General features: G+C 54.0%; 6 protein-coding genes across 6 annotated transcripts; all 6 read right to left on the bottom strand.

Annotated features, from left to right (window-relative positions):
• Positions 1-62: 62 nt before the first annotated feature.
• PGI1 (glucose-6-phosphate isomerase) lies at positions 63-2,795 on the bottom strand. The gene is made up of 3 exons (XM_018274271.2): positions 2,058-2,795; positions 1,368-1,997; positions 63-1,313 (listed from the first exon to the last, which is right to left on the bottom strand). Exons 2-3 carry the CDS (start codon positions 1,856-1,858, stop codon positions 146-148), a joined length of 1,659 nt encoding a protein of 552 aa, XP_018130770.1. The 5' UTR covers positions 1,859-1,997; positions 2,058-2,795; the 3' UTR covers positions 63-145.
• Positions 2,796-2,806: 11 nt separating this feature from the next.
• On the bottom strand, positions 2,807-5,764 carry VE01_04802 (uncharacterized protein). The gene is made up of 4 exons (XM_018274270.2): positions 5,369-5,764; positions 5,018-5,164; positions 3,393-4,960; positions 2,807-3,342 (listed from the first exon to the last, which is right to left on the bottom strand). The coding sequence occupies exons 1-4, from the start codon at positions 5,388-5,390 to the stop codon at positions 3,136-3,138; spliced, it is 1,944 nt and encodes a 647-aa protein (XP_018130771.1). The 5' UTR covers positions 5,391-5,764; the 3' UTR covers positions 2,807-3,135.
• A 142-nt stretch (positions 5,765-5,906) lies between these two features.
• VE01_04801 (uncharacterized protein) lies at positions 5,907-10,872 on the bottom strand. The gene is made up of 3 exons (XM_018274269.2): positions 10,238-10,872; positions 6,957-10,174; positions 5,907-6,906 (listed from the first exon to the last, which is right to left on the bottom strand). The coding sequence occupies exons 1-3, from the start codon at positions 10,533-10,535 to the stop codon at positions 6,268-6,270; spliced, it is 4,155 nt and encodes a 1,384-aa protein (XP_018130865.1). The 5' UTR covers positions 10,536-10,872; the 3' UTR covers positions 5,907-6,267.
• A 338-nt stretch (positions 10,873-11,210) lies between these two features.
• On the bottom strand, positions 11,211-12,775 carry VE01_04800 (uncharacterized protein; the record flags this gene model as incomplete). Its single annotated transcript, XM_018274268.1, has 3 exons — positions 11,211-11,632; positions 11,701-12,399; positions 12,469-12,775. 3 exons carry the CDS (start codon positions 12,773-12,775, stop codon positions 11,211-11,213), a joined length of 1,428 nt encoding a protein of 475 aa, XP_018130769.1.
• Positions 12,776-13,599: 824 nt separating this feature from the next.
• On the bottom strand, positions 13,600-20,668 carry RGA2 (Rho-type gtpase-activating protein). The gene is made up of 6 exons (XM_018274267.2): positions 20,162-20,668; positions 20,018-20,091; positions 19,407-19,877; positions 19,309-19,339; positions 15,727-19,041; positions 13,600-15,499 (listed from the first exon to the last, which is right to left on the bottom strand). Exons 3-6 carry the CDS (start codon positions 19,494-19,496, stop codon positions 15,213-15,215), a joined length of 3,723 nt encoding a protein of 1,240 aa, XP_018130852.1. The 5' UTR covers positions 19,497-19,877; positions 20,018-20,091; positions 20,162-20,668; the 3' UTR covers positions 13,600-15,212.
• Positions 20,669-23,831: 3,163 nt separating this feature from the next.
• VE01_04798 (uncharacterized protein) lies at positions 23,832-24,902 on the bottom strand (the record flags this gene model as incomplete). The annotated part of the gene is made up of 1 exon (XM_018274266.2): positions 23,832-24,902. Exon 1 carries the CDS (start codon positions 24,612-24,614, stop codon positions 23,832-23,834), a length of 783 nt encoding a protein of 260 aa, XP_018130853.1. The 5' UTR covers positions 24,615-24,902.
• Positions 24,903-25,091: the final 189 nt, after the last annotated feature.

The following is a 25,091-nucleotide window of genomic DNA, read 5'->3' as shown; positions in this document are numbered from 1 at the left end:
CTAATAGCAACAACAAAAAAAACATAGCTCACAAAAAACCAGTTAAGTAACATTTCTTGAAAATCTCTCATCCACCATAAATCATCACTCAGCAACACAACAACATATCATCTACTCCAGTCAGTATTCGACACCCCCCCCCCACTTAGATCTTCGACCCCTTCGCCGCCTTCGCCTTAAACGCGGCAATAAGGCCCGCAGTAGAACTATCATGCTTCCCCTCCTTATCCTCTTCCAACTCGCTCAGGATCGCCTTCGCCAGCGACTTCCCAAGCTCAACACCCCACTGATCAAACGAGTTGATGTTCCACACCGCGCCCTCCGTGAACGTGACATGCTCGTAGTATACGATCAGCGCACCAAGCGTGGCAGGGGTGATCTTCTGCGCCACAATCGACGTCGTGGGTCTGTTCCCCAGGAAGGTCTTGTGCGGGATCAACGCGTCGTCCGTACCCTCGGCCTTGAGTTGCTCGGCGGTCTTGCCGACCATGAGAGCCTCGGCCTGGGCGAAGAAGTTGGAAGCGAGCATGAGCTGGTGCTTGTTGTTCTCGACGGGGTTGTGGGACTCGGCGGCGATGATGAAGTCGGTGGGGATGAGCTTGGTGCCCTGGTGGAGGAGCTGGTAGAAGGAGTGCTGGGCGTTGGTGGCGGGCTCGCCGAAGAGGACGGGGCCAGTGGTGTAGGACACCATCTTGCCGTCGCGGTCGACGGATTTGCCGTTGGATTCCATGGAGAGCTGTTGCAGGTAGGCGGGGAAGCGGTGCAGGTATTGGTCAAAGGGTGAGACTAGGTGGGTTTGCGCGCCGTAGAAGTCGCTGTAGTAGACGCTGAGGAGGCCGCCGATCATGGGGATGTTCTTCTCGATCGGCGCTTCGCGGAAGTGCTTGTCCATGGCTTGGGCGCCGGCGAGGAAGGCGTGGAAGTTGTCAAAGCCGATGTAGAGGGCCACGCTGAGGCCGATGGCGCTCCAGACGCTGTAGCGTCCGCCGACCCAGCTCTCGAAGCCGAACATGTTCTTGGCGTCGATGCCGAACTTGGTGACCTCCGCCTCGTTGGTGGATAGAGCGACGAAGTGCTTTGCGATGGCTTCCTGGTTTCCGCCCTTGGTCAGGAACCAGTTCTTCGCGGTGTTGGCGTTCGTGGTAGTCTCGGCGGTGGTGAAGGTCTTGGAAGCAACGAGGAAAAGGGTCGTCTCTGGGTCCGAATCCCTCAGGGCCTCAGCGATGTGCGTTCCATCAATGTTGGAAACAAAGTGGAGTTTCATATCGCGATCACCATAGAACTTCAGCGCCTCAGTAACCATGACAGGGCCACTACACCCAGTCAGCATGCATCCCACACCCAATTCACGCACGGAGACAACTTACAGATCAGAACCACCAATGCCGATGTTGACAATGGTAGTCAGCTTCTTGCCGGTGAAACCCTTCCACTCTCCGCTGCGAACCTGCTCGCTGAACTCCTTCATGTGGTCCAAGACCTTGCTCACCTCAGGCGCGACATTCACGCCATCAACCTCCATGACATCATTAGCGACATTGCGGAGCGCAGCGTGGTAGACAGCACGATCCTCAGTGAAGTTGATCTTCTCCCCGTTGAACATCTCATCACGAAGCTTCTCGACGCCGGCAGCCTTGGCGACCTCGACGAGCAGCTTGAGGGTCTCGTCGGTGAGGAAGTTCTTGGAGAAGTCGAAGAGGATCTGCGACTTGTCGGCGGCGTTGTCGAAGGCGAAGGAGAACTTGTCGAAGCGCTTGGGGTCGCTCTCGAACTCCTTCTTCAGCACGAAGGACTTGCCGACGCTGGAGTGGTGCTCCTCGAGCGCCTTCCAGGCGGGGGAGTCGGCTGCTTTGACCATTTTGGCGGTGGTGGGTGTGGATTGGGTTGGCGGGAAAATTCGTGGGGATAGGTTAGAGAGCGATGGACACGCGGGAGACGGTGTATATGTGTAATTGAGGTGTGTTGATGCTGATTTCTCCGATGAGGTTCGCAGTAATCTGAGACGGAACCGGCGGTTAGTAGCTTCACAAAGCCCAACGGATACAGACTCAACTCACGAAGATAGTCCAATTCACACTCAGCTTACTCGATGGTATCTCAGCTGTATATATCTCTCGTCGTCTCACGGATTACAATATCAAATCGTGATCCGAAGAAGTTTTTGCACGGGGAAGTATGAGTATTAAAAAGATTCTTGAGAGAGGAGGGCGAGGTTCGGAGGAGCTATGGACGATTGAGTACCCCCTCCCCCTCGCCTAACACAACATTGGTGACGTTGGGGCCGTCTCACCCCACCATTAGCGCCGTTTTTACGGAAATGGGGTAGTAAGGGTAAGACTAATATTATGAGTAGATATGGTAATCAACAGTCCGCAACAGTCCGCAGCGCTTGGTCGCGAAGAGTCCATTTGACTCAGCATGCATTACATGACATTTGCATATATTTTTCCGCTCTAATGCCGTGAATAAGCAAAGAATATACCATGACAGATCGTAGGTATAATGCAGAATGGCCTATATGAGATATATTCAGGGCGTGGAGGGAGAGGGGTTGGTCGGGAGACTGTCGCCCTTTTTTTTCTTTTGTGGCGTCATCGGAGTTGTGCTGCCATGGTGGGGCTGGAGAGAGACGGACGCACATTCAGGCAAAACACAAACGCACGTACACATACGGATGGATATCCACATCCTACATCCCACAAAACCCATCAAACCAGCCGCCGTAGAGTGAGTATAACTCAGTTATCACGGCACAAAATCCCATCTCTATTCATGTATCTGTGTGTGCTAGAGTACCCAACCCGCCCCCCACTGTCTGTCTCTTCTCCCCCGCCCGCCACATCATCATAGATTCAAAACAAAGCACGCACGCAGGCAAGTAAAGTATTCTCCAGCACATGCCATAAAAACGCCTCATGATAAATCAATGCCCTCTCTCCATCGGCAATCAATTTGCCTGATATCTCATAAGAAGAGCTCGGGCCAGACCAGACTTTCGCTCTCAGACAGATAAAGACCTCCCCCAGTAATGTAATCATCAGTCTCATTCATGTGCGGCCATAGATGGACGTGCACATGTGTGCCATTCAAGGATGGAAGAGACACTGCTGGCGCAAGAAACCCCATTTCACCATGTTACCTGTTGTCCTGCACGCTTCCCACGAACGACGGGTCCCTCAGACTGCCTCCCGCATCGCCAAGACCGGCCACGGGACGGTTGTAGGACCATCCGTGGAAGAGATCTTGTGTGGTGGATGACAGGAGCGGGCCTTCGACGAATGAATCCGCTGGTGCCTCGCGTGTGAACTCCTTGTCGAAGTTCTCGGTATCGAGCGCGTCGACCTGTGACTTGTGTTAGAGTAGGTATAAATAGAAGGAAAATAGTTACTTACCACATTGGGCTTGAAGGTTGGCTCGTACTTCCTCTGGAGAAGCTTGCGCCAATCGATGCTGTGGAAGAAAACGTGCGCCTTGATCTCCGACGCGCCGTTCGCTCCCAGACGCTCTTCTGGCTTGCGGTTGAGCAGCTTCGTGAGGAGATCCTTCGCCGCTGGGGGTACGATGTCCGATCCAGGGAAGTGGAGGGGCTCGGACAGAATCTTGCGGTACATCTCGTTTGTGTTCTCGTCGTAGAAGGGAGGAAGTCCAGTCAACATCTCGTAGAGGAGGACACCAAGGGTCCACCAATCGACACTCTTGGTGTAGCCCTGGCCCAGTAGAAGCTCAGGTGCCAAATACTCTGGAGTGCCGCAGAATGTGTTGGTCCTGTCCTCATCCTTCATGTCGAGCTTACATAGACCAAAGTCGCAAAGAGCGATGTGTCCGGAATAATCGAGGAGAATGTTCTCGGGCTTCAAGTCACGATAAATGACGTTGAAGCCGTGGAGGCACTCTAACGCACACAGCAGTTCCGCCGTGTAGAATCTAGAACGGTTGATATCGAAGCGTTGCTCCTTCTGGAGATGGTGGAACAGCTCTCCACCGTTGACAAAGGCCAGGACAAGGTATAACTTCTCTGGCGACTGGAACGAAAACTTTAACGGCACAATGAATGGATTGTTGATTTGCGACAGAACAGAACGCTCAGCCAGGGTATGGGCGACTTCAGAACGCGAGATGATGTGAGCTTTGCGGATCGTCTTGAGGGCGTAAATGCGATGGGTGTCCTTCTTCTTAACCATCATGACCTTGCCGAAACTTCCCTTGCCCACCACCTTGAGGAGATCGAAATCGTCAATCTTCAGCGCCCTCTGTCTGTTCTCCACGTACTCAACCCCGAGCTTAATCCTTCCCGTACCGTATTGAACCTCCAGCCACTCAGTTCCACTCTGTCCCATCGACTTCTCCCGGGTCGCAAACTCCGCAGCCGCCTTCTCGCGGTCCTTCTTGCTGGCCTTCGGGTCCTCCACGAACTTCTGCCTCTCCTCAAATCTCGGGTTGATGCGCGTGACACCAAGGAAGATATCCTGGCTTCGTCCAGATCCAGGGGTCGCATTGGGATTCCGCAAGTAGAGATGCACGGCCAGCTCGGTCACACGGGAGACATCGAACTTGTACTGGGTGTTGTCGCCGGCCCATAAGGGGTTCTCTGGCGATCCGGACACGGAGTTAACGAAGACCTGTACTTTGTCGAAGTCGAGAAGCGCGTAGGGGAGGTATTTGGAGGAGTATCGACCGTGGTTTGTCGGGACTGAGGAGAAGCCTCCACCACCGGAGGTTGAGGGACGTACGCTGCCGCTGGCGAACGAGCCGGCAACGTTTTGTTGTGAAGAGGTCGGGCGCATGGAGCCTGCAATGCCGAATCCATTGCCAGCTGACATGGAGTTTTGAGTGTGTTGACTTTGGAAAATATGTCTGTATTGCTCTGGTAAGGAGAACCCAGTTCCTTCGTGGAGGGTCACGATAAGGAGTCCTGGTCGCGGCTCAGTTGGGGGCTGCTGCACCATGGCTTCGGAGACAGCTGTATCAAAGTCAGTGAGAGCACCCCTCTATCCAGGCCTCGTATTGGTCGACATACCGATGCCATTATCGGCGGAAAGACTGGTCGAGGGTGAGATCGGTACCCCCGGCTTCTCCTCCTTGGACGCATCGGTGCTAATTGAGGGAGTAGAGGGTGTGCGGGAGAAGGTATTTGCGAGGGGCCCCAAATGGGTCTCTTTCAGTTCTATAAACACAAGATATTAGCAGTGTATAAACAGATCGCTGCACAGCACACAGCGACAAAACCACTCCCCAAGCGCCGTCGGTGCATCACTGTTGGTGCATCACCGTTCTCTTGTGGCTTTAGCCCCGCACACAAGCAGATGCCACCAGCCAGATCGGCAAACAGGAGGTGACGAAAGAGAGGAAGATCGGGATGGACACGCACTCTTTGTGATTTTCCACGACATTGTGTAGGAAGAGGAGGAGGAGGAGGGGTATTTAGATGTGCGGAAAGATCAAGGGAGGCGTGAGGGGGCTGTCCTGTCGCCGTTCTGGGCACGCGTTGATGTCGTAGGTTGTGCTGGAACGGTGAGATAGCAGTCCGTCGTCACTAGTGAGTGAGTTGGTGGGTTGGTTGGTACTTGATTATGCCCCGCCAAGGTACTCTCCTCGGCAACTGCGGCGCGGATGTGCGATGGGAGAAGCTCAGCGATGGAAGATATTATCTTGAGCCTCAAATTGAATCGCGACTCGAGGATTGATTTGGATATAAGTTTGGAGGTTTGAAGAAGAAGAATGAATATAGGGGGTGAAATTGTGTCGCAGGGTGGAAAGTAGGAAGTGAACCACAAGTACGAGGCCCTTCGTGGCTTAGACGTCCACACACAAATACAAACAAACCCCCCGCGTTATCATGCTTATGTAATGCACGGACCGTACAGTACCGTACCAAACAATATATTGGCGAATTTAAGTGAATTCAAGTCCCTATTTACGGAATTTATACAAGACCCTTAAAATGATTACTCCCTTTCACTCCAATAGTCAAGTACCCCTGATATAATATAAAACTATAACCCGTAATTCCTGATTTATTCTCTCCCCATCCGAACTAACTATGGCCGAAGTAATACACACAACATCCTAGTCTCCTCATTGGAATTCTTGCAACTATGTGCTGAGATTATATGCTCGCCCAGTAATGCGCTCTCCCCGGGGGTGCTTGATCAATTCATCATCCGTCTGTCTCCCCTCCAAACAAAAACGCCCATACAACACCCAAACAACGGTGCCACAGTACCACATTCCCCGTTCCCAAAGATCCAAATACAAACCGCGCAACGTCTACCTCCTCAGCACCCGCTCGATCTTCACCCGCAGCTCCTGCGCCTCGTAGACCTTATCGCCCTCGAGCCCATTCTGCGTCAGCATGTTGAGGAAGGTGCTGATCCCCGCAGCGTAGTCGACGCCGCCAAACACCTCCCTGTTGTGGCGGATGCAGTCCTGGTACCACTTCTCGATGACGTACAGCGCGTCGTTGGCGATGAAGCGTCTGTTGCGGCCGTGGAAGGGCGCTTCGTCGTTGTGGATCATGCCCTCGAGGATGGGGATGATGCGCTCGAAGGCGGTGCCGATCTCGATGAAGAGGTCCATTACCCAGGTTGGGGGGCCGACGCCGCGCTGTTGCTCGTAGGCGTAGCGTTCTAGCTTGGGGATCAGGAGTTCGGGGGGGAAGGTAGATTCGCTGCGGTTCAGGCGGTAGGCGAGGTCGCGCACGGCGTTGATGATTGCTTCGTAGGGTTTTGCTGGTAGGGGCTCGTTCGGGCCTGCGGCTGCCGCCTTCTCGAGGATCTGGCCGTGGGTGGAGTCTAGGAAGTTGGTCCAGGTCACGTCGACATCCGATGGGTTGGAGTGGCCAGCAGCTTGGAAAATCTCGAGGCAGATGTCATAGAAGTTGGCCTTATCCGCATATTCGTTGAACAGCTATGGGTAATTAGTAACACAAATTCTGTCGGAATTCTCACTTGACATACCTCTGAAAGCGAATGAACTGGGCCATCAAGCTCACGGACGATCTCTTCACGCCTCGATTGGTCCAGTCTAGGGTGATTCCTCAAGCGCTGGAGGATTTCATCCTGGATATTCGCAATCTCCAAGAGCTCAGTAACCTCACGCAGAAGTACCTGCTGCGCCGACCGAGCAATACCAATAGTCGTGGTGGAGCCATTCGCCTTGGCGCGGCTGAGATACTCGATCCGCGTCTTGAGGTCCAGCGGGAACTCGCTCTTGGCGAGGCCCACTTGCACACTTGCGGCGTCGTGGTATCGCTTCCCGCTGGCGTAGAAGCGCCACAGAAGGTCGGCGCGGTCGATGCTGGTCAGGGACTGCTTTTGCAGATAGGAGATTACAAATGGAGAATCGATGGCGAGCAGGCGATCGGTCCAGCCTTGGGTAAGGTACCAGTCGTACAGGTCGTAATGGAACACCTCGTCCGTCGACTCGTTGACAATGGCATATGCCTCCTGCCTCTTCATGGCGACAACTGTGTACATGCCATCTGCATTAAACTCTGGCTGCTGCCCAGAAACCCTGTCCAAGTCCTCTAGAACAAGGTGGATGAGATCGTAAGAGCGCTTCCGGCTTTCGAAAAACTTCTCGCGGCTATCACCAGCAGGCCTGTTGTCGTTGACCCAAGACAACGCCATGTTCCCTCTATCCCCTTGATACGCAACCGTGAGACACAGCTGGACTGCTCCAGCGTAGAACTGTAGATTCACGTATTGCTCCACAATCGACTGGAGATTTTCGAATGTCAGACTTTCAGCCACTCTCTCGAACAATCGTAGACTCCCATTAAGCATGCTTCGCCCAACCTCGGTACCACTGCCCAGCTCCGACGCCTTCTTGAGCTGCTCTTGAGCCTTGAAAATAAGAACATCATCCGCGCTACAGAAGCTCTTGCACTTCCTCCTCAACGCGTCGGCAACAGTCTCCACATTCGAGCCATTCGCAATACTTCTGTTCACGATCGCCTTAACGAGCACCTTCCCCAGGTTCTTCCCATCATCAGAGGTGAACAGCGACTCGTATGTGAGATCGCGCAGTTGCTGGCGAGTGGTGTCATCCAACGACGCCCAGAGCTCATCCATGCGCTCTTCAAACAACATCATCACGAACGAGATGCCTTCGATTATATTGCTGGCAAGCGCCCAGAGCGAACGAAGAGCCTGGTGCTCTCCTTGAAGCGTGATCTCCTCCATCTGTGTAGCAGCTCGCTGCGGGCCTTCGGGGCCAGCCAACCCCTGGATAAACGTGCTGTTCTTCTCAAGGAAGGTGTTTAGGCGCGCCATGTCGTCTTGGATGCTCGTCAACTTGGCGCCAGAGACGGTTGATTGCAGCGACATGGTTCCATTGGCACCGGCGCCAACGTTGAGTGTCGCTTCTCTTACGACAGGAACCTTCCATATCGATCTCACCAGACGAGAAATATACATCGCCAGGCCGTCATGGCGTGCCGAGGGGCGCACGAAGTTGATGGCCGGCTCATTGGCATCAGAAACAGCATCCGCATTCAAGGATGCAGAGCCACCATAGTCGATGAAGGCCTTGCGAGCCGCCTCAAGCGTCGACGGGTCCGACACCTTCGCCGTTCTTTCTCCCGAGGATCCCTCGGAGCCTTGTCCGCAAGCAACTGCCAGTGCCGCGGCTGTGACTTCGCTTCTCCCGTAATGCCTAATGAACTGCGCCATCTGCTTTTCCAGACCCTGCTCGGCATCGCCTTGCCTGATTGCGGCTGCGAAAACGTCCACAAGCCGCCTTCGCTTGATGATGTAAATACCTGTGTTGGTCAGGACGGCCATCTCTGTCGAGGGCTCATCAAACTGAACAGCAAGTTCGTTCCCGTATCCAATTGGGGTGGATGCAGCTGCGAAGGTGTTGCTAACAAGTCCAATAGCTTCCGCACGGCTATCGAGCTTCAGCCAGAGGCCTTGCTCGTAGAACTTTGAGCTCTGGCCCGAGATGTCGCGGGATTCCGCGGCGATGCGCCCAGTGTCAGGTGCAGAGAGGAAGAGGACGTCTGTGTTGGGATTGGTATCCTTTGCAACGAAACACAGGAAGAAGCCTGGTGGGTATCGTAGTCCCCTACGGGCGTACTGAAGAGCGCGTGATTGGGTGTTTATAGGCTGCTCAACAGGTTGGTAGCCAGATGGCTGTGCTGGCGATCGTGGCTGGGGATCTTGTTGATCCGGCGGCGGGAATTTAATGTGCTGGACCTGCATGCTCGTAGGTGCCTCGACCTTGCCAGCCAGGTATCCGTATCCTCGGGTAGCAGAGAGATACAGACGGCAGCCTGTGGAAGTAACCGCCAGAAGATGGAGTTTTGCGGCTTCAGTGGCCGAGATGGGGCTTATTGAGACGATTTTGAGATTGTTGTCCAACAAGGGGGATTGCGAGATCATGTGGCTGATATCGCGGAGACATTCGTGGCGCTTTTTCTCGACGACTTGCTTGAGCGAGGCTGGCGTATCCATGTGGAAGATTCGTATCGATGACTCTGACGAGAGTGTGTAAAGAAGGTTCCTGCTGTCGTCTACTGTCATATCCACCACATACTCCTTGGAGCTCGTCCCCCAGATGATCTTTGTCGGGACCAAAGACGTATATCCCGGGCTGGTGTGGTTAACCTTGCCGCATCGGCTCGCGAACCACTTCTCCTCCTGCTGGTATGTGAGTTCGTACACCTCGTTATCTCCTCCGCCGCTGAAGAATATCCGCCCACTCGCGGCCGAGCCCTCAATCACCCTGACATCAATGCCCTTGATCGAAAGTGACATGCCAGTATTGAAGAGGGTCACAACCTTTGCGCCAGTCGCCGGATTCGTAGTCGCTCCAACTCCCAGAAGTATAATCTCAGCCGTCGTAGCCACCACCAAAAGGTGGGTGATGGTATCGAGAAACACGCCGCGTCGCGGAACCACCAGCTTGACCGCCGTAATGCTATTCGACTGCTCCTCAAAGCCATTGAGCTCGGGGTTCGTCTGTGTGTAGTCCCAAATATACAAAGCGTTGTCAATCGTAATCCACGCGTGGTTCAGCTCCGAAAACAACCCCATCATCGTCGACACCTGCGCATGATTGTACTGCTCAAAAATGCGATCCGGGATATCATACATCTTCGTCTTCTGGTACGGCGCCCATGCCGAGTCGTGCCCTAATACGGACGGAATCTCATAGTCGGACGAGATGCCCTCTGTGTGCCAGATTAGCCTGTCGTCCCCCGTGTTTATTAGCAGAAACAACCCGCATCACTTACGCTTGACATAGCTATCGAGTTCAGGAAAGTTTGCATCCTTGCGTAACACCTCATTGATCGTCCTCCCCGCGCGCTGCACCGGCTTCAACGCCTGCGACTGGCTTTGAGCCTGGGGGAGCAGAGCGACTGCTGACTGCGACCCTTGGGCGGTCGGCGCGCCCACGGCAGCGGGATTGGAGCTCGGGGCTCGGAAGAGCTGTCGAACGGGGTTGGGCCCGGGGTATCGCGAGGCCGCTGGGGTCTGCACGAAGGCGCCAGGAAGGGGGCGCTGAGGCGTCTGGAGGGAGGGAAAAGACATGGTGGGCTCGGTGCCGCCAGCCTCCCGAGAAAGTCGCGGCGCGCTCAGGTGGATGGGTTTAGTGGTTATGGTGATTGCATCGAGGGGCGGGGTGAGCTTGTTCTGGGGGGGTTCGGCCCAGTGAGGTTGTGGATTATGTCGTCGGTGTCGAGTTGGGTCGAGGTCGCGGCAACATTTATTTCTTTGAGAGCTTGGGGGCCAGTCGCGTAGAAGCTCGCCGTCGTAACGAGATTGCGCTAGTGCGATTGGATTCTCCGTGCTCCGTACAGTAGGCGCGACGACATCATTGAGAATGAGCGCGTCGATTCTTTATATTCAATAGCAATATACAAATAATATAGTTTATTGTTGTATATTCATGGTGTTTACGTCTGGTGAGGACTAAGTTTGCGCTATATGCTACTCTGTGCTCTATAAACGGTAATTTGCTTGCTAAAAGCCAGTCTCCCCCCTATTCACCAGTCACACGAGTGCACAATAACATGAAGATAGGTTTTATAAAACATCGCATGGCTCTCTTGTGAATTCAGCCCTATAAGTACAGTCGATCCGTTTTCATCGCATGGCTCTCTTGTGAAATCAGCCCTATAAGTACAGTCCATCCGTTTTTCTCTTCGCTGAGTGTCAAGAACCAGACATTCTCAGCCTCTAATCCCACACAATCTGCACGCATTCTCACATCATCCCAAACCCACCCCTCTTCCCTCTTCCTCCTCCCCTCCCCCCTCCCCTCTTCTCTTTCTCCTCCCAGGGCCTCTCCTCCTTCCCCCCATTCTCCCTCCCCTTTCCTCTTCCCTTCCCCTTCTCCTTCTTATCCGGATCCTCAGGACACAGCCCCGCAACCCTCATGGCTTCCTCAAACTCATTCAACCTCTTCCCTCTCTTGGGCTTCGGCAGCACCTCCGTATCCAACTCCTCATCCATCATCCTCTCTTCCACCTCCCGCTTCTTCTCCTCCCTCTTCCGCTTCTTCAATTGCTCTTGGCTCACGAAGGGAGAAGCCGCCCCAAAACCCAGTGGGGTGCGGGTTTCGGCAGGTTTGTAGAAGATATATCGTCCTTCGGGTGGGGGGATGGGGAGGTTGGACGTCCAGGGAACTGGGGGGGGTGTCAGTATGGGGTACATTGACCTTGGAGCTGCACAGGTGAGAGAGAGGTGAACTTACTCATTTTGGTCGCCGGTTTAGGCGGAGAGATCTTGCTCTGGATTTCTGCATATTGCTTGCGGGTTGCGGCGGTGTCCGAGTTCACTTTGGTTTCGGTATCCATGAAGGATGCGGCGGTGACTTGTTTCACTGATGTTTCGGTGTCCATGAAGAGGGTGCCTTCCATTTCTTCCTTGTTCGTGCATACAGTTTTCAGCCACTCTTTCACCTTCGCTTTGGGTTCATAGGTCATGAGGAGTGTATTTTGCGGCTTTTCTGTTTTTGCCCGAAAATCTCTCAGCCACTTTAGTGTCGAGGGTATCCAAGGTTTATCCACGAGAGCACAAGGATAATAGGATTCGGAGTATAGATTTTTCTCGATCATATCGAGGGCAGCCTCATCCGCCTCTTCCTTATTCATTTGTCGGATCTTTGCGTAATATCGGTCTATTTTTTTCACGGAGGTCGAACGTTGCAGCCTATCGATCATTGTTGTCTTCTTGGCCTGACGCTCTAAAGCCTGACACTCTAAAGCATTGCGGATCATCTGACGTTCTATCCACTTCTTGGGTTGATATATCTCTACCTGTTTTGCCATGTTCTCAGAAGCCTTTCGAAGTTCTCTAGCGTGTTCCTGAAGCGCAAGCCAGTCTTCCCACTTTGCTGGGTTCCGTTGCTGTTTTTGAAGTCCTGTCGCTCCACGGGGCTGGTTTTGGTGATCTTCGATGGGCGTCAGAAGTGAACTTGACTACCTCTCATTTATGTTCTATTGAAGTTCAAAAGACTTACTGTGGTGAATCTGTGTTTCTCCGTTCATCTTGGGCGAGACTGTGTGTGTCTGCTCCATGCTCTCCGTCTGTTTCTCTACAGAGTTGCTGGTGCGGCCTTGAGTTCCCTGCTGCTCCATTGGTAGAACTGTCTCCTCCTCTTTCGCATTGTCTTCGCGTTCAAAAGTCTTGGAGTGCATTTCTTGTGTCTCTCCGTGCATCCCGAGCGAGAGTCTGCGGTTCTCTTTCATTGCCGTCACCTCAGATTCGGAAGATTCAACGAACAAAAACTGGTCGTCCGCTTGAGTAACGAGCGCAGCTTTCTCCATACTCCCCGCCTGTTTCTGCGGCTTTGGGGTGAGGGAGGGAGGGAGGGATGGGGGAGGCAACGTGGGTGTGCTCTAATTGGGGGTGGGGGGGGGGGGGAGATGGAGATATTTGGTCAGACTATTGGGGGTTCTAAGCGGAGGGTATAAAAACGTAGAGATAGTTCCGTTCATAAAAGATCTAGAAACAAAACTACCCTGCCCTGCAAGACTTCTAGCTACAAAAATAAGCACAGTAGGAAAACAAACGGACTTGGTCGTGACAGAACCAGACATATAAAAATATCACCAGTTGGGTTTTCAGACAGAGAGACAGACAGTTTCGTTCCAAAAGCAGTGATAGTGTTGTAGGAAAACGCATTTTCTCACTATCAAAGTTCCTTGTCACTTCTATATTCTCACTCTATGGTCTATTCTCACCACCACTCGCTTTTGATTCTCTAGAGGGATAAGATGGGTGTCTGTAGATCGGAAGATTTGCGGGTTTGGAGGGGGAGAGTGGGAAATATTTGGTTAGACTATTGAGTTGTAAGCGGAGAGTATAAAAACGTAGAGATACTTCCGTTCATAAAAGATCTAGAAAAATAAAAAGCCACCCTACCCTACAAGACTTATGGCAGAAAACCCCCCAAACCCAGTATTTCTCGCGTGTCTACAGCACTCACTCCGAGGAAATAAGACCGAAGAAAGAAAGGCTGAAGAAGGAGCAGACAGCTGCGCTTGTGTTGAAACATAGAAAGATCAAAACCACACACGCAAATCTTCCGAGCTACAGACAGCTGCGCCCATCATACCAGCAAAAGATCTGTCTTCGCCACCTGACGCTGCTGCTTCTCTCCAGGAGGATCTCTAGAAAGCGGGATGAGGCCGCTCAGTTGAAAGCAGGGATAGTGTTGTAGGCATCTCACTGTTGAGGTTTCTTGTTGCTTGTATATCCTCACTAACTGCTATTATCACTACTTCTATTCTCACTACCTGCTATTCTCACCACCATTCCATCCCCACCGTCACAACCACCCACCATCCCCTCCCACAGCACAAGAACCACCACCGCCCAGCGCCACGACACCAGGTTTCTCCACCCCATAACTCTTGGATGTGTCCATTAAAGATTGTCTTGCTGTAATCTTTCCTATTCCCTGAGGAACCGGGGGGGGGGGGTATAAGTAAGGGCTAGGGGGTGTGTTGACGTAGATACTGTAGCTTGTTATCATATACACCCCTTAATCTTCGGTGTGGGAGTGTGTACGCCCTTTATCCCCTTCCCCTTTATTGTCACATATGAAAAAAGCCAATCTTCACGTTTACTCTACACTTTCCTTCTTATACCTCGCACTCGAATCACCTCTACAACAATCAACAATCAACCACTGTCAGTCACAGTCAACACAATCACAAGTCACCACCCCTAAAAACCCCTTTCTCTGATATACCCCTTTCCATTTATTCATCCCCATTTACCACCCCCATATCTACACCCCCCACAAAATGGCCAGGGCAACATAACATACATACAACCAGCACCCCAGGTCTCCCATAAAATTCAGCTCTTCCCGGCCCCTATCCTCTCTCTCTCGACCTGGAGGCAAGACAGAATTCCAACAACAGTGAACTCACCCCCAACTAGGCCTGGAAGTGGTGATATCATCCAACAACGAACATCCACGGGCTTTCTCCTCCTTCATATCTGTTGCCAGTGCCGACTCGCTCTTCCCCTTCCTTCATGCTCGCCGTATACTGCGATACCGCACGCACGGTAAACGAAGATATCGCCGCGGTAACGTAGACGTAGACGGAAGTGTAAACGTTTACCCCCCTAGCTCATCGGCGCGGTAACCGTACGTACGTACGTATGAGCAACAACGACAACATAAACGTGAACGTAAACGCCTAACGAAATCGCCGCGGCAACACACGTCTACACCCACCCCCCGTTGCCGAGACGAGACGTCCGCTAGGTTCTGAAAGCCTCCGTTTCGCTGGATTCACTTAGCCACCTCCTCGGCCACCCTCCTTCTTCCTTTCTTCATCTTCTTATCAACAACATCAACAACCATGACGGTAACCACCATAAAAACAAGAAACAGCAAAACGATGATGGAAGAGGAGAAGAACTATAACTAATCCGGGGATATCAAAAAAGAAAAAAGCAAGCTAACACGAGATCAGGTCTTCCGTTCTTAAAGAAACAAATCTTCTCAAGAAACGATCTTCGTAAGAGAAAGAGCCACCACCAAAGGAAAATGGGACTCGGACAACCAGACAATGAAAGCAAAAAGACGCAAAATAGGGCATCGAATCGATCCAGGAATAAAGACGTGCCAACCAAACAAAACAAACAAAGAAGCGCGCGCATGAAGAACCATTTTATCAACTCCCACAAACAAAATATACACGAAATCCATCGACAAAACTCTCAACAGCCTCGGGCGGGACCCTCCTACTCCCCCCCAAAAATCTCCTCACTATTCTCCACCACAAACTGCACGACCTCATTCCTGCGTGCCACATCGCTCATCTCCCTCTCCACTGATCGATCCCTCATGATCGTCGGCGCGAAAACAACAGCCACGTTCTTGGGCGTCATGAGGTTGACCGACGCCTTGGACACGACGCGGGCGAGGTGGAAGACGAGGAATTCGAGGACGTCGCGGTGGATGGGGGGGAGGAGGGAGAAGGTGTGGCGGAGGTGGGCGCAGCGGGCGGTGGGGTCGGATTCGGGGATTGCTGGTGGATGGTTAGTACGAGGTCCAAAAAGAGAGGAAGAAGACGAAGAAGAAGAGGGAAGAAAAACAGCACGCTCGACTCGGGGACAAAGGGAATTTGCGAGATCGGGGTCGAGATCGAGGTCCCAGATCGCCAACTCCGGAGAAGTCGACAACCCGCAACAAAGAACCCCAACCCCGGCAAAAGAAACAAAAGCAAAGCAAAGAAGGGGGACAGGGAAAACTCACTCAAAGCCTCCAACACCCTCTCATAAACATCAAACGTCAAAAGCGGCACCGGCAACTTCCTAAAATACTGCTTCAACACACTCGTCACCGCCGTAATATCCACATCCGGATCACTGATATCAATCTCCATCCCGGGCGTCTCCTTCTCAAACCCCTCCTGAATCGCCTTCACCAGCCCACTCCCGCCAGTCTTGCGATAGATACCCTCTACATCCATGCCGCGGAGCTCGACCTCCTCGATACAGCGGATCACGACGGAGGGGATGTGGCGGCGCTCGAAGGCTGCGCGCTCCACGAGGTCGGAGCCGAAGAGGGTGGCGGGGGATTCAGCCGCGGGGTTCAAGGCTGTCGCTCCACCAGCGGACTTCGAGTTCGCGTGGGACTTCTTGAACAGCCCAAAGCCTCTTGGATCACTCGATTGGGATTTCGGCAACGACCCACCGCCACCACCAAGTTGCGAGTTCTGCGGCGGCGCCATCAAGCTCGGCGAATCAACGGGTGTGACGGTCGTGTTATACGGCATACCGATCTCCCCCATGCCCCCAGCAGCAGCAGCAGCGTTACGCTCGCGCTCGCTTCCAAACGCGCCCTTGAAACCCTTGCTTACGCCCTTGGCGACTGTGGCGCCGCCTTTCTTCCAGTTAAACTTCTTGGCTTGCGCTTTACGGATATTGACCACGTGGGGCGCGGAGAGGACGGTGGCGGGCTCGAGAGCAGCGTCCGCGTCGAGGACGTGGGGGTAGGAGTGCGCGGTTGCCAGGGAGGGGGCGTAGGATGTGGCTGCCGCGGTGGTGGATGATGCGTCATCGAGGGTGGGGAGGGAGAGTTTATCCTTGCTGTGTCCATAAATCCCCAGTCCATTCGCTGAGGCGCCTCCACTCGACATCGGGGGCTTGGGGGACTCGACACCAGCAGCCGCCCCGCTCTGGGCGCGGAAACGCTCCTGGATCTGGGTGGTGAGATCGTTATTCAGATCCGCCAACTGGGCGTTCTTGATGGACAGCTGTTCGAACTCCGCCAGTGCGCGGTCGCGCGACTTGATAGCAGCGGCTTTCTCATCGAAGAGGGTCTCGCGCTCTTCGAACAGGGTTTCCACTTCGCGGGACATGGATTGCTTGAGGCGCTCGATTCTCAGGACGAAATCTTTAATGGCACTCTCCTCCATCTCCTCCATATCAAGCTCATGCTTACCCTCCGCGCGCTTAGCGCGCTCTACATACCCAGCCAGCACTTCGATCTGACGAATCATTATCTCCGCCTGCGAACCAAGCTCATGTACAGTCTTGCGCTTCTCAACCAGCTGCTTAGTGACGGACTTTAGCTCGCCGCTCGCCACGAAAACGCGCTCGAGCTCCGCGACGCGCTGCTCGGAGTTGCGCAGTTGGCGACGGAGAATGGCGGAGTCGTCGCCCCCTGCGCGGGGTGAACCCATGGAGATGGACTGCGGGCTCGCGACGATGCCGTCTTCGGCGATGGGGGTTTTAGGCCAGTGACCGGATGTCGCGGTGCGGCTCGTCGTCTCGCTGATGCTGCGGCCGTGGCCGCCGTGGCGGTGTGCGCTGTGGTCGCTCGGTGTGCGACCGTGGCGGACGGCGTTGGATACGCGTCTGAGGAGGGACTCAGCACGCTCGTCTGTGCCGAGTATACGCGCCATGTCCTCGTCCATGGTGAAATCGCCGCCGGCGCTCCATCTAGGGAGCTTGGGGGAGATAGGCTCGCCGGTTATTGGGTTGATGGCTTGTTTGCCTGATTTGGGCTGGGAGGGTGGGGGAGGGATGGGAGGGGCGCGAGGGGCCATGTAGGTGTCGCTCGGCTTCTGCTGGGGCGGGGCAGGGCGGATGGGGAGACGTGGTCCGGAGTCCTCGGAGGGCTTGATGACGGGGCTGGAGATGGATTTTCCGTTTACGGTTGGGGTGGAGAGGGCGGTGCTGTCGGTGGAGGAGACGGAGGAGGACATTGCGTCGGAGGCGGCGTAGGATGGTGGCTGCGTCTTGCCCAACTTACTACCTCCGACCTCCTTTCTGGGGATGGGCTTCGAGGCAGTTGGCAGCTCAGTCCTAGCCTGGTCGCGTGGAGGAGGAGACATGGCCGAATCGGTCGAAGGTCTCGACTCCGACTCCGCACCAAGATACTGGTTTACGCCTCCCCTCGGTCTCTCCTGAGACACTCTCGTGGACTCCGCGCTCTCAGTCCTCGACAGATTCTCTCTCTTCACCAGCGGTCTAGCCTGTGGATTCTCCACCGCCTCCGTCTTACCACTATTCCTCGACTCATTCGAGCGCTTACGCTTCGGCACATCCTGCAGCTTAAACTTCTCCTGCGCCGACTGCGCCTTCTCATTCGCATTCCCATTACTCATAGAGTTAGCGAGGTGCTGTCTCTTGGGCTCCTCGCCCCCGAGCGCCGGCGACGCAGTGGCAGACGTGGTGCGGCTGCCCGCCGACGGACGAGGTGGTGGTCTCCTCGTGGTCGCGCCGCCATCCTTGCTGGACTCGGAGTACTCGCTCGATGTCGTGCGGCCCTTCTCCTGGAACGCGATGTGCGGGGTCGACTGGCTCATTGGGACTTGTCCCCTCGTGCTTCTCGCCGACGGGCTCAGCATGTCCTTCGCCGCGGCATTCTCCTTCTTGTTATTCTGCGCTGGGCGCGGAGTTGGCGCGGGGCTCGGGTCGAGCGCGAGCGGGATGAAGAAGCCGTCGCCGTCGGCGGTCATGTCCGAGGCCTGCGAGTGGCGGTTGTTGCGGTATGTGGTTGTTGGGAGGGTTAGGCCGTCTCTATGTCCCATATCGCTGGGTGATTCGGCGCGGCGCGAGCTGCTTCTCGACGCTTCGTCCGGGTACTGTGGGCGCGGACGAGGTGAGAGCTCGGTGTGCAGGTTCATGGGCGGCTCTCTCGATTGGGCAGCCTCCGCAGCGGCCTTCTCACTCGGTGGAAGGGCCGGCAGGGATTTATCTACGAGCATGCTATCTTTTTCTTTAGCTTTCGCCGCGGCGGCGGCGAGTTTGCTTTTTTTACGACGACGCGCCATCAGCGACTCATGGCAGCTCATGCAGAATATGCCCTGTGAGGTGCGGGCATAGCGCAGGTTCTCGATCTTGCGCTTGCAGTTGCGGCAGCGGAAGCAGGTGGCGCAGAAGGCCTGGTCGCCGGTCAGGATGGCGAGGTCTTCGATCTTGTTGCCGCAGGCGCTGCAGCTGTAGGTGCAGTTGTTGCAGATGAGGGAGCCGTCGCCGAGGAGGAGCAGGTTGGCGTCGGAGTCGAGGAGGGTGTGGCATTGGTTGCAGCGGAAGCAGTCGAGATGCCATCTGTTGTTTGCTGTAGGATGGGAGGTTAGCTGTGTGCTCAATGGGATGGTTGGTAGGCTATGAGGGAGAGCAGCGGCGCAACGGTGTTCACCAGATGCAGCTCGCCCTCACAGTCCAGGAGTATGAGGGAGAGCAGTGGCGCAACGGTGTTCACCAAACACAGCTCACCCTCACCCACTGAAGAGCATGAGGGCAAGCAGCAGCGCAACGACATCCACCAAACTCAGCTCCCCCTCACAATCCAGATCGTCAATGGAACAAAAAAACAAAAACTCACCAAGTTCAAAAGCCTTCCCCTCTTCCAGAATCTACCACACATCCAAGTCAGCACAATCCCATCCCAAGCCTCTCAATCCCCCCTTCAACAAAACTCACCTCTCCACATCCCTTACACGGATACGCCTCCTCCTCCCCCGCAGAATCAGGGTATTCTCCCGCCGCAACAGCAGCTTCAGGCGCCTCCATGGCGCAAGCTGCCTCTTTATCTCCAGCTCAGAGCTGGTGGTAAGGTATGGGTATGGGGATGCTGGTGTCGGGGCATGCGTGGGGTGTGTCTGTCTGTCTGTCGCGTGGTGTGTAGGAGCTGTGTGTGTGGTGCGCTGGGGGATTGGCGCGTGGGTTGGTTTGAGGTTATGTGAGGTTTGTCGAGGAGGTGTTTGTTAGGTGAGGTTGTGAGGTGAGGTGAGGTGAGGTGAGGTGAGGGTGAGCAGATCGGGATCTGTGAGATCGTCGTCTGCGGCGTGGCAGCAGCGGCGGTGGAGAGGTGTGTGGTACGCGGTTCACTGCTGTTCGTTTCTTGTGGAGTGGATGCCAGTGCAGCAGCAGCCAAAGAGAGAGTTTGCAATGCTAGGAGCAGGGACGGTAGAGGTTAGTTGCGGTGGGCGCAAGGGTTTCAGAAAGTGAGGTGAGCGGTGTTGGGTGGTGAGTTGTGGAGTTGTGGTTGTGGTGGTGGTAAGTGGTGGTTGTGGTGGAAATAGTTCACTTACCTTACTCGTTGCAGTGTACCTGTGTACCCGTACCGGAACCCGTACCCTCGTACGTACTTACTGTCCTCTTGGGTCTTGGTGGGTGGATTAGAGTCAGCCACAGTTGAGATTGTTGATCTTTGACTGAAAGGGGGGGATTATTACTTTGTGCAGTAGCAGTATAAAAAGTAGTAGAGTAGAGTTTAGTGTAGTATAGTACAGTGCAGTTCAGTGGTGGCTGGTTGGCAGGGGATGGATATTATTTTGTCCCTGATGCTAGAGAAATTGTAAAATGTAAAATATGAAAGTGTTGTTGTTGTCCCTTGCTGGGGTTTGCTGTCCCTTGCTTGGTGTGGGATATGGTGGTGGTGGTGGGATGTAGTGGTAGAGTGGTAGAGTGTGGTATACAGTGGCAGATTGTAGTACTGTGGTAGAGTGATAGAGTGGTAGAGTGTAGTACTGTGGGTGATGAGATGGATGAGATGGATGAGATGGGATGATTGTATGAGGGGATTGAGTGTCTTTAGGAGTGTGTAATGGTGACAATGGTATCAACCAGAGCCGTGAGTGAGCTGTATTCTGAGAGTGTAGGTACAAACAGGACAGACAGGACAGATAGGACAGCTATGGTGGTTGGTGGTAGTATAATGTGCTGTAACTTTACTTTCTCTGTATGTATGTATTATTATAGTGCACAACACATCTCAGGAGAGCGACGACGACGACAGACGGCAACCAGAGACAAGAGAGACACGGCGACGACACACAGACAGACACACAGACGAGACAAGACGATAATAGTAACACGATCCACCTGTTACTGCAGTATTATCCACTTGCTGCCGTATACTACCGTACTATACCCATACTACCGTACTATTACTGCCAGTGCACACAGAGAGAGATCAAGGTACACCACTACTAAGATTAATCACTAACCACTACTACAGCCATCTATCTCCTCTAACAAATAACAGCAGTCCGTCCAGTACTACGGATAGCTCTAGAACGAGAGCTAACACGAGAGTCGTCTAGCCTAGGGATTGCCGTAGGATAAGTTAGGGGTGTAGTACACAGGACAGCAGTATTCTCTCTAACTCCCTCTATGCATCTTCTCAGCTATAAGACTATAATCGCAACTCCCAACTCATGTACCCCTCTTGTCAGTGCGTTACATCGTTTAGGAGGATAAGTTTAGTGGAGAGAGGACAAGACAGAGAGGACAGGCCAGACAGCTAGTCCGTGGTCTAGTCTAGTCGAGTCTAGTCAGTACTCTGGCCCACTAGCCACTAGTTACTAGCCATACTAAAAGGTGGATCTTAGAGTCAAGCCACGGGAAATCACTACGGGAGGGACGTATTTACGTATTTTATTGCTATAGCCAGTACTGTACAGTAAGGTAAAGTACGTGACTAAGGTCGAGGTGAGGTTATTCCCCAATTACTATCAATATTAATAAGTAATTCTTTTGGTTACTGTTATTAAATCTTGCAATCCCCTACTAATCCCACCAATCCCCCCAATCCACGACTAACTATAACCACCCTATACCCTATACAAACAGCACACACATACATACGTAAACTCAGTCTATATCCCACACTCATCAAACACACCTCCTCCCCCCTCTCCGCCCCCAACGCGTTTCACACCCTCACACTTCACCCGTCACCCCCTGTCTACCAGATACGCCACATTCTATTCTACCGCTACCAACCACTAACATTACTAACATTACCACTACAACGGTCCTCCTCCCACTACTACCACACTGCGTCGGCCCCCCCGTCTCTCTCTCTTTCCGCACATACGCAGCCACCTCCACGCCGAGTAAAAGGGCGCGTTTCATCTCCTGTACGAGTGTACAACACTACTGTTGGGGATCTGCTATAGCAGTTCAGAGTGTATCAGGGATGGATGGCAGTTAACATGCATGGTAGAGGTGGGATTTGGTACGGAGAATAGATGGTAGGTAGGTAGTAGTACAGATCATCCTCACCATTCGATTAGTCGTTGTATGCAAGTGATAGGAGTGATAGGAGTAATCGAAGTGACGGATTCCCGACCCTCGTGGCTGCCACGCGGGGAGATCAATCACTGTGAAGCCTCATCTCATCTCATTACACATATTACACATATCACACATACCACGCTCATCACAACCATCCCCTACCCATCACATCAACCGCAACGGCAACTTCCACTCCCACGCCCCAGACCAGACACGGCAACAGCGGCACTCAAAAAGCTCCTCCTCCTGTACCTGTCAAAACGAGCGGGTAATGGCTGGCCGTCGTCTGTGGGTGATCTACGAACGCGTCTGTGTGGTCGGTCGGTCTCCATCTCCAGTACTACTCTGGAGTAGTAGAGACTGGGGATATGTGCCGTCTGGTCCCCTTTCCTTTTCTCCGCTGGTGAGTGACGGAGATGGGCATGGAGGATGGATGGTAGGGTAAGGGTAGAGTGTGGCGGTAATCTTATAGGGTATGATTGAACTGGGGATGGAGATGGGGACACTCTATTAAAGCTCTCACCACCCTGAACCATCACTCACCACTTCCCATTAGGGGGACCAAAACGGCGGTAAGTGCCAGAGAGACAGCGGGAGCTATATCCGGGGATAATTTATCCTCCTCCTCCTTCTTCCCTCCCCAATCCATCCCTCGTCCACCGCATCCCATGCCCCTAGAAAAGTAGAAACCCATGGCAAGAGAGAGCACTATAAACGCAACACCCGCCAAACACACTCGAGTACGCCACAACTGTCGCACCTTCCCGCACCACACACAGCTGTTATACCGCAGTGCAGCAACCCGCCGTTTCACCCCTCCCTCCCTCGTCTCTCTCGACGCATCCCGTGCCGATCAAAGGCGCTCTAGACTCCATACCGTGCAGAGGCGATCATTACCTTTTGAGGCGCGGATAGCGAGGGAGCAGTTTTGGCGTGGTAGGGGGGAGGGATTTCGCGCACAGAGGACGGTGGATACGGATGAAGTCTGCTGCCGTGCCGAGTATGTACAGTAAGTATGGCAGCTGGGGTGAGGGAGGGGAGTGAGGGTGGAGGTGAGGGTGGGATATAGGCTGTTATAGATAGGGGTAGAGTACCGGAGTATACGTAGGTTTTAACCCTCCCTCCCTCTCTCCCTCCTTCGCCTTACCTCTTACCTACTCTACTCTGCTCTACTCCACGTAAACAAAAAAAAATCCCCCTAGCCACCACAGCGAGACACACACACACAGTCCCTCCTTCCTGTTCCTATCTCACTAACCCCCGTACTTATGCTGCTGCACAGACAGCACAGACACGCACGCCTCTTCGTACTTATCCTCTAGACAACGAACGCCGTCGCAACGAACGCCGTCGTCTCCACTTACTCCACCCACGCTCCCGACTTCATCCCCCTCACGTTCGTGGCTTGGGAGGGGGATTGGTGGGTAAGTGTTGGTTGGTGGGTGAGTGGGTGATGGGTTGATCCACTTGGGGAGATGGGAGATTGAGCGGTGGTGGAGAGATGAGGGTGGGTGAGGGCTGGTGGTTTGTGTGGCTGAGAGGTGAATGGCTGGGTGTGGCGCTGATGATGAGGGGATGGAGAGGGGTGTGGCGCAGGACCTTGGGGGCATGGGGGAGGGTGTGAGGGAGAGGGATGTGAGGGTGTGAGAAATAGATGTCAAGTATACAATTTCCAAATCTTCTACGGCGTCTAACTGCTAGGTTAAATATCGATATACCGCCCAAAATATATATATATATATCACTCATATAACCTCCCATATCCCACCATCCTTCCATCCACCTCTCACACCACCCTCCTTCTCACCCCCCTCACTCCCCCATCTACTTCCCCCCTCCCGCAACAAACTTCCCATACTCCTTCCACAACCCCCCCACCTCCCCCCCCACGCACTCCCTCCAAAACTTCCCCTCCTGATACTTATTCTTCCTCAACCACTCATTCATCTTCCTCACCACCCCCCCCTTCCCATCCCCCTTATTCTGATCAAGCCACTCCAAAAAGAACCCCGTCTTCTCATATCCCGCCGCCCACCCCCCATCCGTGCTCCTCTTCCAGTGAGGCGGGGCGAGCTTGGCGCGCAAGCGGACCCAGTCAGCGATACCTTCGATGAGACCGGAGGGACAGGTGTTGAGCCCGTTGTATTGGAAGCAGTGCACCAGCTCATGCACTAGGACTCCCGCAATCTCATCCTTGACTCTCGCGGCGGCGATGCGGGAGATATAGTCGACGGAGAAATGAATCTCCTTCGCCCCATCAACAGCCTGCGTGCCGATCGTGTAGGCAACCCCGTCCATAGGCCGCAGAAACAGGGCAACGGATTTGGTGGGGGGGAGGTGCGTGGTGGGCTCCTTGGGGGAGACGTAGAGGTGCGTGAGGACGGTGGTGATGTGCTTGGGGAGGGCGGTGGAGATGATGGTGTTGCTGAGGAGGGCAGTGGCGCCGGGGTGGGTGAGGGTGGGGATTTGGAGGGAGAGGGGGGGGATGGTGAAGGAGGGGGGGGCGGCGGCGGTGGTGGTGGGGGTGTCGGCGGGGCAGGCGGCGGCGGGTTTGGTGATGGGGAGGGGGGTTGTTGTTGGGGAGGTGGGGGGCTGGGGGACGGTCATTTTGGTGGTTGTCGTGGTGGTGATGGTGGTGAGTTGAGGTGAGGTGATGTGAGATGAGGTGGTGATGCTTGATCCTCGAGCTCGGAAGGCGGGGAACTTGATAAAGAGTGTGATAGCTAGAAAGAGCTTGCTTGCTTCCTTCCTTCTGGCGCGTGAAGTGATATTAGGCTGAATGTAAAAACCCAAAAGCTAAATAGGAAGTAGGATAGCAGCTTTATATACACTCTCAATACAACCTCAATATACACACCGTCCTTCGAAATGACCCCCTTCCAAAAATGACACCCCCCATCAGACGAGGCTGACACCTGACAGGAACACCCAGGCACCGCCAGATCACAGCCTGACCTTATCTTGTGCCTGACTACCACACCTCTAGTTCCTTATCGCGGGGCACCACCACTACCACTAGCGCACAGACCACCACGCGTCCCAGCGTGAGTGAAAGGGTGGTGACTTGACCTCAGGTTCCACAGT

The sequence above is a fragment of the Pseudogymnoascus verrucosus genome (assembly GCF_001662655.1).
Source record: "Pseudogymnoascus verrucosus strain UAMH 10579 unplaced genomic scaffold scaffold_19, whole genome shotgun sequence".
NCBI classification, from domain to species: Eukaryota; Fungi; Ascomycota; class Leotiomycetes; order Thelebolales; family Thelebolaceae; genus Pseudogymnoascus; species Pseudogymnoascus verrucosus.
The sequence above is the reverse complement of the archived record's forward strand: the minus strand, read 5'-3'. Positions and strand labels throughout refer to the sequence as shown.